Here is a 12,408-nt window from a genome sequence, read left to right as displayed (position 1 = left end):
CAGTGAGAAGTAAGCTAGACAATGGTTTATCTCTGGAGAATGAGTTCTCCAAGGGTGCAGGGGCTGGACCAGTTACCCAGCATGCTGCCTGCCCATCTCTACCCACCCCCACCCAATCCCTGGGGTGCTGTGTTCTCTGGGCAAGGGCTGGGGGCATCAGGGAAGTGGCAGAGGGAGGGGGAAGCATGCAATCCCAGCTCAGGGGAGACAGCTGTGCAGGCCTCCTGCCTGCTGCAGGGGATTAACTGGCACCACACAGTATGTTGGGGAGCACCTGGCTCCCCGGCTCTGCCCACCCCTGCACCCTTTAACTCTTTGCTGGCTGGGCTCCTCACCTTCAGGCTTAGAGGTATGTTCACACTCATTCTCCGGTGCCCTCAGTGTTCCATGTGGGAATACAGAGATAAAGAAAGACCTAAGGTAGGCTCTGCCCAACCAGAGGTGTCTGTGTCATCACTGTCCCTCCTCATGCCAGCTGTGGCCCTCTGAGACCCTGAATTCTCTCCACAGCAAAACCTTTCTGTCTCCACTGGCTCCTCCAGGGAATAGGGTCAAATCACTGCCTTCCTCAAACGTCAGATCAACCTCCCCTAACTCATACGCTGTCTCTTCTCTTCCAGCCACACTTCCTAGCGTTGTCCTCCTCACTCTCTCCACGTCCGCACTGAGACAGCACTGCCCACCAGACCCATCTTCCTGGCCACGCAGCTGGACTACATTCCTCAGTCTTTCTTGTACTGAGGTGTGGCGCATACTCCTGTTCAGGACAGTAGAATCCGAGTGGAAGGGAGTGAGCCACTTTCAGTCCTGGGCTCTGCAAGCTTTCCGCACATGCTCTCCCCACACCTCGGCTGGCTGATGCCTGAAACCACAGTGACCCCGGGAGGCCCGTGCTGAAGGTGGCAGAACATCAAGATAGAGGGGCCAGGATCCCTAAATTATCCTGGACATAAAGCTCTAGCTACCCACTGATTATGGGTGTTTTTTTTAATAGGAGAAAGGAATAAGCTTCTATCATGTTTGATCCTCAGAGAAGATCTGACTTGCTGTGTGTGAAAAAAATAAGTGAGGAATTTGGTATCTTCTCCTCTACCTCCCCATCTGGGACAACCCAGAAAGCAGGGCAGAGGGGTCTGGAACTCAGAAAAGAGGGTTGGAAGGGGAACAGCTCTGGTGAAGGGAAAGGAACAGGATGTTAGCAACAAAGCTGAAGTTAGACATGTAGCATTTGACTTCCAGTTTGAAGCTGTTCCTGAACCTGTTGCCTGGCTTCCCCAAACCACCATGACAAGTATGCAAGGCTGCAAGGCCTCGTGTGGTCAGAACCTCGGAAAAGTGTAAACAAAAGCGCCGCACATGGGTGAGGAGGCCAGGGGGACCTGGGCCTGGGGAGGGGGCCTGTGCTGACAGTGCCTACCAGAGTGACAAGGAAAGGGTTAAGAGGTCTGTGAACAGGATTGGCTCTCCTCACAGTGAGGGTAGTAAAATCAGCATGTCGCCTCCAATTTGCTCCGGCCTGACCTTGAACGTGAATCATTCCATCACAATGTCCTTATTGATTTCCACAGGAAGAGGATTAAGCCCAGAAAATCAGGGCGGGAACTTGAGCCTGCACCACGGAAAATGGGATGGTTCTGCAGCTCAAAACTCCTCGTGTTTGCAAATACGTCACAGGGGGCTGCAGGCTGGGCAGCCGCCCTGCTCAGCCACCAAATCTCTCAGTGGCCCCGCTGGTCCTGAGGCTTCTGTTTCCTCACCTGTGTGTGGCCGCTGTGGTTGCCTCAAGCTTTAAGTCATGCACAGAGTGGGAGGAAACAGAAATGGGGGAGATGGCGCAGATGTCCCTAGGGCCTTCAGTCTATTCTGGTCTTTTCTGAGGTTCTCCCGATCCAAAAAGGCTATTCTAGGACCAAAGTTGCCACTCAACTAGCTGGTGGCCCAACAGCCAGGAAGGACCTTCCTCAATCCTGAAAACTCTTCAAGGGAATGAGACGTGTGTGTGTGTGTGTGTGTGTGTGTGTGTGTGTGTGTGTGTGTGTATTACCTGCACAGGTGCATAAGGGAGGAATCATTCTGTGTGAACCAACCCACAATTTCCTATCATCATTTAACATATCCTGGAGAGCCCAGCATGTCAGTACACAAAAGGGCTATGTAATATTCGCCAGTATGTCTGCACCAGGCTGTTAAATCCTTGCCTACTGACAAGGCAAGGATTCGCCTTCGCAGTTGTTACTAATTTTTAAAACTTGGAACAATGCTGCAATAAACAGCCTGGTACACGCCTATAGGAATTCTTTCTTTTGATGCTATTTGCTTCCTATTGCACTTGTAACAAACTGCCACACATTTAGGGGCTTAAAACACACCCGTTTATTCTATTACAGTTGTAGAAGTCAGAAGTATGAAGTCAGCTTCACTGAGCTAAAATCAAGGGGGAAGCCTGCCGGTGTTCCTTCTCTGGGCTTTAGGATAGAGAATCCAGTTCCTTGATTTTCCAACTTCCAGAGGCTGCCTGGATTTCTTGGCCAGTGGCCCCTTACTCCAACTTCAAAGTACATCACCCCAACCTCACTTCTGTCATCCCGTCTCCCCTCTCTGACTGATCTGCCTGCTTCTCTTATATAAGGACCCCTGTGATTACAATGGACCTTCCTGGATGACCCAGGATAATCCTCTTATCTCAAGGTCCTTGATCACATCTGCAAAGTCCGTTTTACCATGTAATGTAATATAAATATTTGCAAGATTTAAGAATTAAGACATGGACATCATTGGAGGGCCATTATTCAGCCTTCCATAGCTGTCTAGAAATAAGATGACTTAGTTGAACAGCATGTGTACTTTACATTTAAATCACCATCTTCAAACTCTATCTATTTGATATGAACACTCATATCAACACTCTGGGCACTGGTTTTTTGGAGGGCAGTGGACAACACTAATTAAGGTTCAAAGTCTTTACTATTTCCTGCCTTCCCCACATTGCAAGGCAGGGTTGGAGATTTTCCTCTTGTTAGTCATTCACTACATTGTCTTATCCTGAAAGAAAAAGTCAGTATCCCTGGGAGGGACCTAGGAGAATAGGACTGGGAATTTCGACCAAAAGTTTAGAGTGAGAAGTTGGCTTCCGGTAGGAGTAGGCAGGAGGGGTTGCCTGAGAGGGAGTGGAGGTGAGGTTTGAGGGTGAGCATCCAGGCACGCTGGGACTCCAGCAGAAGGGTGTGATCACCAGGAGCTATGGCCATCTGTGAGGACACAGTGGGAGCACAGCAGGAGGGCTGAGAACTGCTGCCAACTGGAGCCAAGGAGGGCCAGGACACTGAAGCTGGGTCACCAGCAACAGGTCAGATGTGGGGAACAGGCATCTGAAAGCCTGGAGCCACCCTCCCAAATTGAGACTGCAGAAAGATGTTGAGCCAAGCCTGGCTGACTTGACCTGGTGCCATCTGCCTCTGTCTACACGACAGCTGACGAGCAGTGGCCTGTTGAAAAGCTGCTTTCCCATAACTGGACATAAACAGACAGGAAGGGTGGTGAGGTGAGGAATGAACAGCCAGGAACACTGGGGCTCCAGCAATGGCTAAAGAACTCCCTTCTGTCTTAGTTGAAACATCTTGCCATGTAAGAGAACCAGGATTTTAAACCCAATTCTCTTTAAAGGCCATGTTCTGGTTAAAGTCATATTCTGTTGAAATCAGTGTTCAAAACTCTGAAAACTATTGATTTAGGAAGTGTGTGTAGCTAAGGAGATAACTGACTACAAGCCATAGATCATCATCCCCGATAGAGAAGTTTGGAAGCCTTGTCCCACCCCATCTCTAGCTGTAATGATGAGAAATTAAGATGTGTGACATATGCATTTAAGACTATAAATGTTTCTCTAAGTACTGCTTTAGCTGCATCTCACAGGTTAATGTGTCATAATTTCAAAATCATACATATCAAAATGTCCAATTTCCATCCTGATTTCTTATTTGATCCATTGATTATTTAGAAACGTGCTGCTTAGGAAGCCTTAAAGCTTCATTAGGAAAATTCATTTTCATTAGGAAAAGACACAGGGTCCATGTTATCAGACAGATGCACCATGAGAAGAGCTTACTTATGAAATAAAAACCAAGCCTTCCAAGTGTTAGTTCAAAAAAAGATGTTCTGCCCTCTCTAGGCAGGGTGAAGCACTTGCACTGTAAGCCCTGACTCCCCTAGCAGTTTCCCCTATTATTGAGGGCTGCTTTCCTAGCCCACCTCCTCCTCCTTCCCACATGGACACCAGGAAAGCACCCTCCCACTTGCTCCTTAGGTGTTCCAATGGTCCTTCACAGGTGGAATGTCACTGAGAACCGATCCCTGGATGCTCCCTAACCCTAGCATAGCTCGCATGGCTGCAAAAATGTACTGAACTCATTGGGAGAACAACAAGGAAAGAAATAGAGAAATGTTGAGGCCAATATGAAACCTACTCTCTGGGTCTGCCTCATCCACACCTCATGTGAGAAGCATCTGTCTCAGCCCATAGAACCATGATCACTCCTCAGTCCTTCGCCTGGGTGCCAGCACCCCAGCTCCCAGTGTCCTCTTCCTTCTCCTCATCCCCTTCCTCTAGAAGCCAGTCTCCAGTCCATTCGATTCCAACCAGCAAACACCCACCAATGGCTCTGCTGTGAGTGGGGCATGATGCTGATGTCCAGGGCCATAAAATAGAGTCTTCACAGTGGATACTCCTTCAAGTTCAAAGCAAACCTGGCCCTCTCAGAGATGCTCAAAGACCTGAAGTCTTCCTTTATTGACACATAAACAGAACACAAATATGGGCACAAAGAAGCTTGGGAACAGCAGGGGACCATCCTGGCACAGCCTCCTCACTGCAAGGGGCGTCCAGGCCACACATCTTCAGACACACTGGGCAGTGCTGGGGCCTGCACAACTTCATGTTCATGCCCTTCGGATCTACATGGCACAAAGTGGCACAGGGGTGGGAGACTTGCAGAATGGGTTGTGGAAGGGGCTGTGGCCCTGGCTTTAGGGGACACTCTGGTTGAGTGACAAGGCTCAGTTCACAAGTGCTCAGGGATGCTGGGGCTGTGTTTTCCATTGATGCCAACAGACACTCTCTTGCTAAACAGTCCCATGGTGCACAGACGCTGGCACTGGCTGAGCCACAAAACCCACATTCAGGCTTCTCTGAGCTTGACTTTCATGGCCTTGGAGAAAAGGCGCACTGCAAAGCCTGGAGCTGCACTTACAGGCTGAAGGAACCCCCTCAGCAACCTAGAGCCTTGAGGCATGGGCCACTGATCAGCACCCTAAATGAGTAGTGCTGGGCCCTCGCTGAGGGTTTCACCCCCCCCCCCACCTCACAAGGCCAGCCACCTGCTGGGAAGGTTGTCTTGGGGTAAAGGTACAGCTTGAGTCTTCCAAATCCTTTCCTGAATTACCATATCAATGCCAGGACACCAGGCACCTTTCTTGGGACTACAGGGGATGTGAAGGTCACTGAGCTCACTCTGACTTCACAGATCTTGGTGAGAGGACCTGGGCCCTGGAAACTACCATCTTTGCTTTTGGGAACTCTTCTGGGCAGCGATCTGCAGGCCTGAGTGCTGCAGGCACAGCCCTCTTTCCCTTCACTTCTGTAGTCAAAAAGGCCAAGAGAATGGGCCACTGAATCCTGCCCCTGTGCTTGGTCTTGTGGTACCCATGTAGGTACCTGCCCACAACTCTCATCCCCTCCACCAAGAGCTGTGACCAGGGTTCAGCAGTTCAGAGGCTGCTGCCCCTGGACCTAAAGCCTATTTTCCATCTCAAGCCAGAGACAGAGGTGAGCTCCCTGAGCACACACCTGTGTCACTTTCCCACTTGTGGAAAATGAGGAGCCCAGAAAGGGAGCCAGGATGGACAAGGGTGACCCATTCTGGTCACTCTTGTGACCTTTGGCCACCATTTCATGCTCAGCAAGGGCCAGATTTCTCCCACCTTTAATATCCCCGTTCATTGGGCCAACTGGAAACAGAAAGTTGGGGCAGCAGAGGTGGTCCAGCCAGCCAGGGCTCCCAGGCCTCAGGACCACTGGCAGGCACAGTCGGTGGGCTCCTGCACAGTGTAGGGCACCCAGCTGGCATTGGTGGCGCAGAAGAGCTGCACAGCGCGCCGCTGCAGGCCCACCTCGCGGCAGCACTTGCAGAAGCGGGCATAGGTGTTGATGTTGTAGTTGTAGATGCTGGCGGATGGGCACCTCCCATCGCAGGACACCAGGTTCACCTGGAATGGGAAGGCCAGTGAGGCAGTCTGTGGCATTCACACCCCCAATCCCCCCATCCCATCTTTTGCTGCCCCACTGCCTTGTGGGCACCACGCACAGGGGTGTTGCTCCTGCATTCATTCTTGCGGATGGTCATGCGAATGGTCACCTTCTTGCAGGAGCGCCCATCCTCCTTACCTGGTGGGACAGGGGACGAGGTAGCTGTGGCCAAGACAGGCTTCTTGGGAGCAGCAGGACGGGCCAGCCCAGGGCAGTTAGTGTCATGCTGGAGGGTCTCTCTTCCAGCGTTAGCACCCATGCATTAGCGCCCCTCCCCATTGGGGAAAGCCTTTTAACCCAATGCCCTGGAAGGAGGCAGGGTCAGGAAGGCAGAGACAGAGCAGTGTGAGCCAGTGAGGCAGGAAGCTGCCCAGGAGGCCTAGGCCACAGGCCCCCGCGAGGACTCTGTGCTAGGGCAGAGGAGCATCTGGGGACAGAGTGAGGCTACCTCCCGACCCCAGCCCCAAAACCGGTCTCTAAGCTGTGTTGGCAACCTAACCCTTACCCCTCTCTGCATTTTCCCATCCTGAGAGGGCTTCTAGCATTAAGATTCTGTAATTTCCTGAATGAAGAGAAACCCCCATCTCAAGTGGAATGCTTCATGCTAGTAGGATGCTTTGTTTAGTTTCAAACCGGGCCAGGGATTCGCCCATCTAACAGAGCTGTTACAGGGATGGAAATTAACGAGTGCGGGTTGCCTCTGCCTGGACCAGCCTCTCACAGGACAAGCAGGCTTGTGGCTTATTCACGCCCTCACCTCCTTCAGCCATTGGCTATCTCCTCTCCTAGGCTTTACCTGATCCCCCTTCTCGAAGTTGCAACTCACTGCCTCCACCCAGTCCTCCCTCCATAACCCCTCCCTTGCTTATATTTGTCCAGGGCACAATCACTGTCCTGACAGAGACACATCTGGAATTACGATGTTGAATCAGAAGCTTTAGGGCCTTCTTTTGCACAGGCCCCTTCCAGAATTTGTTGTAAGGTCTTTTCTTATTTTAAATAAATATTTCCTTTCATGCCTTAATGTGAATTTGTACATTCTGTATTCTTCTTATAGAAGCCCCCTGCATTGCATAAGCTTCAGGCCCCACAAAACTCAATGCATCCATATATATATTTGTACTCGTATATATTTTTATACTTGTTATTCTGTCTCTCCCTCTAAATGTCAGCTCCGCAAGGCTCTACAGTGCCTAGAACAGTGCCTGGCGCATAGTTGGAGCTCCACAAATATTTGTCAGGTACATAGACTCACTCTGTAACCCCAGGAATCCCTCTAGAAATTGAATGAAATCTTTTCTTCTGGTCTCAGCACCTCACCATAGAGGTTTCCTACTACAGCAGCTAGATGATTTCTGGCCAGAGCTAAGTCCACTTTGTCTTCCCTCTCTGCTCCAGAAGGCAGGAAAACTAAGGGCTGTCTTGACATGGCCCTTTGGGTCCTGGACTGAGACTGGCTGAGTGACCAGCAGAGCAAAGTGGTGGCGGTCCAGGGCAGTCCAGGTGAGCGGGCCCTGCTGAAGCTTTCCCATGCAAGCCCAGGGGATACAGCTCACTACCCAGCATGCACTGTGGGCCCAATGGCTTGTGCCAGAGGGGAGAGTATGCCCCCCCACCGCCCCCAGAGCTCAGGCCACCTAGCAGAAGGGACATTGCTGGACATAGCAATGCAGCTGCCTGCCTCCAGTCCAGTGGGCTTCTGAGAAGAGTACCTGGGCGGCAGTGGACACTAACCCGTAGAGGAGAGGCAGGACTAACGGGGACCACAGGAAACAGGGTCCCCGGGGAACCTGAGGACAGGGACATGGGGTGCAGGTCACACAGGGGTACATAGGACATTCAGGGAACATGAGTTTGTGGGTCAGGGATCAGCCAATGAGGCCCTGAGCCCAGCTTTCTTGGAATATGCGAACTGCACATAACAGGGCCCCAAGTTCTACTGCCTTCTGAAGATGGGGTCTGAGCACCCTAGGAGGAGGGCAGACCCAGGGGAAAGATGTGGGTGGGGACTGAAGGTGGTAGAAAGCGGCGGCTGACTGGGACGTGCATGTGCATGCGGTTGGGGGCTGTGGTTCTGGCTGGCCAGGGGTTGGGAGCCAGGTATCAGCACAGAGCTCGCACTCAGACTCAGTCAGGGGCCCTGGAGGCCCGAATCCCAGCCAGGAGGCTCCTCCAAGATCAGGGCATCTGACCACAGGGAGAATGCACGTGGGGGCATCCGGGTTGGGGGCCTTGGCAGAGGCAGGAGGAGGCAGAGTAACTGGTGAGCTACTGACCTCCTGAATGCCATGCCCCAATGTCCTCTGGCTCCAACAAGAAGCAGAGTCTTTATATGGGAACAAGGACACAAACATGGCTTCTGGCCACCTGCATATCTGTGCCAGTGCCATGAGACCCATGGTGAGGCTGTTATCCCTTCATCTACTCAGCCCTGAAGAGCTAGCATTTTAGGTGCCAGGCCAGGAACTTGGTCCTCTGTTCCCCAACATGACACCCTGTGCCCCCACCAGAGCCCCTCACCCCTGGGTGCCGACCATGTTCACTCACAGGTCCTGCAGCATCCTTCCAAGGAAGGTACCACGGAGCCCCCAACCTAGAGAGGAGAGGTTAGGGAAGGTAGGTGTGGAGACCCCTGTCCAGGCCCAGAGCCAAGATCCCAGAAACAGGCAGAGTACAGGAGTCTTGACTCTTCTTTCCCTGAGACGCCCCAGGCCAGGAGCATAGGCCCCTTGTCAGGCCATAGGAGAGCCAGGGGGGCCAAGCTGACGGGTGGGGACAGCTGGCACTAAGATTGCACATGGTCCCCTTGGGGCTGGAGCCTGGGTCAAGGTGGTGCAGGGCCTCCTATCTTTCCTGGGGCAGCTCCCCTCACACCTTCCACTGCCTACCGCACCACCAGTGCTTCCCAGCAGAGGGTCAGGGAGGGGAGGGGTGCAGGGCTTACCCACTTGGGTCAGTGGCCTGGGCTCTACCTCAGCCCCGAACAAGTCATCCTTTCCCTCTAGGCTTATTTTTCCCATCTCTAAAATGGAGGCAAGTATCCCATAAAGCTCTCCTCCTCTATACTGAAATGGGTAAAACAATGGATGGGACAGTTCTTTGTGCATAAGTGTGTGTGTTTCGGGGGGTCCTAGTATGTGTATGTGATTTTGTGAGCATCTGTGTGTACATGTGTGATTTTGCATGTGTGGGTGTGTGTATGAGAGTGTCATTAAGAATGTGTATATATTTGTTTTCTAGGGAAGAATCAGAAATCTTTAAATGTCCACTATTAATCTTAGGGACTTTAATAATTCAACGACAACCCCAAGCCTTCCAGGAAATCCTTTTCTCTGAGGTGTGCCCACACTGACAGCTGTCCATGCTAGTGCTAGACACCCACGAGCCATCATAGGACTGAACTGTGCATTTGCATGGCACATGTGTGCAAGAGTGTGCTTATGTGAGTGCCTTGGGGTGTGATGACACGTGGTGTGTGCATTGACATGCCGAGTGTGAATGTCCCTGGAGTGCATGGTGTGAGTGACTGGTAGCCTGTGTTGGTGTCTATCTGAGTGTGCCCAGAACATATAACAGTGTGTGTGTGTGCGCATCTGCATGTGGTCATGTGATGTGTGAAGAGGCAGGGTGTGATGTGGTTAGGGCAAAAAGAAATGCAGACACAGCGATGTGGATCTGGGGTGGCAGTACAGGCACAGGCTCCAGGGAGCCCCTCCTCCCACACTCCTGCACACAGGACCCCCACCCCACCACCAGTGAGACAGCGGATGCCCTGGCCTTTGTCCCTGGCCTCAGTGGAAAAGGAGGCACAGACCTTGGCACACTCGGTCTCGTTAAGCGGTGGGCAGCTGATGGGAGAGCGGACAAGCACGGCACCCAGGGGAGTGCTGCTGCAGTGGTGGCGGGTGCAGTCTGTGATCCAGGATGCCCCAGGCTGGAGGGCACAGAAGTGGGTGATAGGGGCTGTGATCAGATGGACAGCCTGAGCAAACCCATAGAGTCTGGGAGCCTGTTAGTACCCAGCCCTGGCCTGGGAGCCAGAGAGGGCTCTAGTCCTGGTGTTCCCTCCTGGGACACCCTCCCCGGTGGGCAGCAAGGGGGCTTCTTACCAAGAACAGGGAGGTGGTGCCATTGGGGAAGGTGAAGAGACAGGACACGTTCCTGCAGGAGCCGCAGCAGGCAGCGAGATCCCGCGGGTGCTCGTACTCCTGGTTCTGCAGGCCAGGGTGGGGTGGGCCTCAGCCAGTTGCCACCTCCACCCTGGCTCTCCCACTGCTTGCTTATCTGTGAGGGATCCAAGAGCCCGGAAGGGCCCTCTGTAGGTGCTCTGGAAGAGGAGCTCCCAGGCTTCTTCTCTCTCAGGCAGCTAGTCACCCTTTATCTACCCTGAGCCTCCCTTATAGCAAAGAGCATCTCCACCCTTTCAAAGGCACTTCTAGTAAGTAAGGATGCCAGTTTTTATTCTAGACAGACCTCAATTGGAGTCTCAGTTCCTGTAGAACTTTGGACAAATGACAGGCTCCCTAAACCTCAGTTTTCTCCTCTGAAAAATGGGAATAATTCTCACCCTCTTTATCCAACTAATATCTATTTGGCCCTTACTAGAAGCCAGTCACCATCCTAAGTCCTGGATATGAAGTACTCCCCAAATAGTAGCAACACAGACATGCAAACCAAAGGAACAGGGAATGTGCCAGGCATTCAGCAGGCACCTAATAAGTGTGTGCCCTCTCTTTCAACACCCACCCTTGCCAGGCCCTAAATCTGTCCCTTACTGTCCCCTCCTGGCCTCTCCCAATCCAGTCCCTTTCTCGGTACTTTCCACAGAGGTCTCTGAGGACCCTTCTGACTTGTCTTGGGGGCGCAGGCCAGCTTTAAGGGCCCCTCTGGTTCCTGGAGCACCCGGAGTCTGCCAGGGCAGCCCTCCTGACCCCACCCACCTACCCTGGGCTGCACCCTACCGCCTCGCAGTGGATGTCACACAGCACCGAGGTGGTGTTGATCTGGTAGAAGCTGGTGAGAGGGTCAAGCACGGTGGTGCAGCGGGAGGTGTGGCACACGCCATCTGCCGAGAGCTCCACCACTGTCTGGCCCGGCTGCATCACGCCCAGCTCGCGGCTCAGACACACCGGGGCCTTCACTGGATGGGCATGCAGGGTGGCCACGGTTGTCCAGAGCCCAGGCACCCGCACTCCCCAAGCCTGCCTCTCCCCCGAGGCTTCCCCTACTCACCACACTCGTACTTGGCGCAGCCACACACATTCTCCACGCTGTGCATGAATTCCTCGTCCAGCTGGGATTTCTCCCACTGGGTGGAGCAGAGGCAGTCAGCACCCCAGGGTCGGGGCCAGCCTGGCCCTCAGGAGCAGTCTGCCACCTGGGCCCTCTCTATGTCAGTCCCTCCCTGTGGTGGGCAGGAGGGGGAGCTGGCAGGCCTGGGGCCCCTCAGCACCCTGGAAGCTTAGTCCCTAGGCCTCCCTGATGAGGAATGCCATCCAGTGTCCTCCCCTTTCTCAGTGAGGGACAAAGGCCCGGCTGGCTCACACTACTTCTCACCTTTCTTCAGCAATTTTAAGAGAAGGAGGAGAGAGATGGCGGACAGAGTGGGAGGAAATGTGTGCTGGAGTGGGGAGGGTTACATATAATTCAGAAAAGGACTGTAAAATGACTTCACATTTCTTAAAGTATTTTCACTTCCCTCAGTGGCCATGCAGCCTGGTGGCTAAGGGCATGGTTTCTAGAGACCGATTTCCTGGGAGTCAGCCCTGGCTCTGTGATATACTAGCTTCATGACCTTAACCTTGGCTTCCTCATTTGCAGAATTGAGAAAACAACAGAATCAACCTCATTGGGTTGTCGTGAGAATAAAGAATACACGAAAGGCCTAGGAAAGTTCCTGGCATTTAGTAAGCTCTCAATAAACATCAGCTACTGTCATGATTGTCATTGTCATCATCATTATCATCTTCACCACCACCACCATCATCCTCACCATCCCCACTACCACCGTCACCATCATCCTCACCATCCCCACCACCAGCATCACCACCACCACCATCACCACTGCAATATCACCATCACCATCCCCATCATCCTCACCATCCCCA

At 52.7% G+C, this 12,408-nt stretch overlaps 1 protein-coding gene across 1 annotated transcript in view; it reads right to left on the bottom strand.

The window, feature by feature from the left end:
* Positions 1-4,755: 4,755 nt before the first annotated feature.
* OTOG (otogelin) overlaps positions 4,756-12,408 on the bottom strand; it is a 104,812-nt gene continuing 97,159 nt past the window's right edge. Inside the window, exons 50-56 of the mRNA XM_017525822.2 lie at positions 11,534-11,609; positions 11,263-11,441; positions 10,411-10,515; positions 10,116-10,235; positions 8,849-8,894; positions 6,360-6,439; positions 4,756-6,261 (exon numbers count right to left, since the gene is read on the bottom strand). Of these exons, the coding sequence (XP_017381311.1) occupies positions 6,061-6,261; positions 6,360-6,439; positions 8,849-8,894; positions 10,116-10,235; positions 10,411-10,515; positions 11,263-11,441; positions 11,534-11,609 (807 nt within the window). The 3' untranslated portion in view covers positions 4,756-6,060. The remainder of the gene's footprint in view (positions 6,262-6,359; positions 6,440-8,848; positions 8,895-10,115; positions 10,236-10,410; positions 10,516-11,262; positions 11,442-11,533; positions 11,610-12,408) is intronic.

Source organism: Cebus imitator, unplaced genomic scaffold (genome assembly GCF_001604975.1).
Source record: "Cebus imitator isolate Cc_AM_T3 unplaced genomic scaffold, Cebus_imitator-1.0 Scaffold39, whole genome shotgun sequence".
Lineage (NCBI taxonomy): Eukaryota > Metazoa > Chordata > Mammalia > Primates > Cebidae > Cebus > Cebus imitator.
The sequence above is the reverse complement of the archived record's forward strand: the minus strand, read 5'-3'. Positions and strand labels throughout refer to the sequence as shown.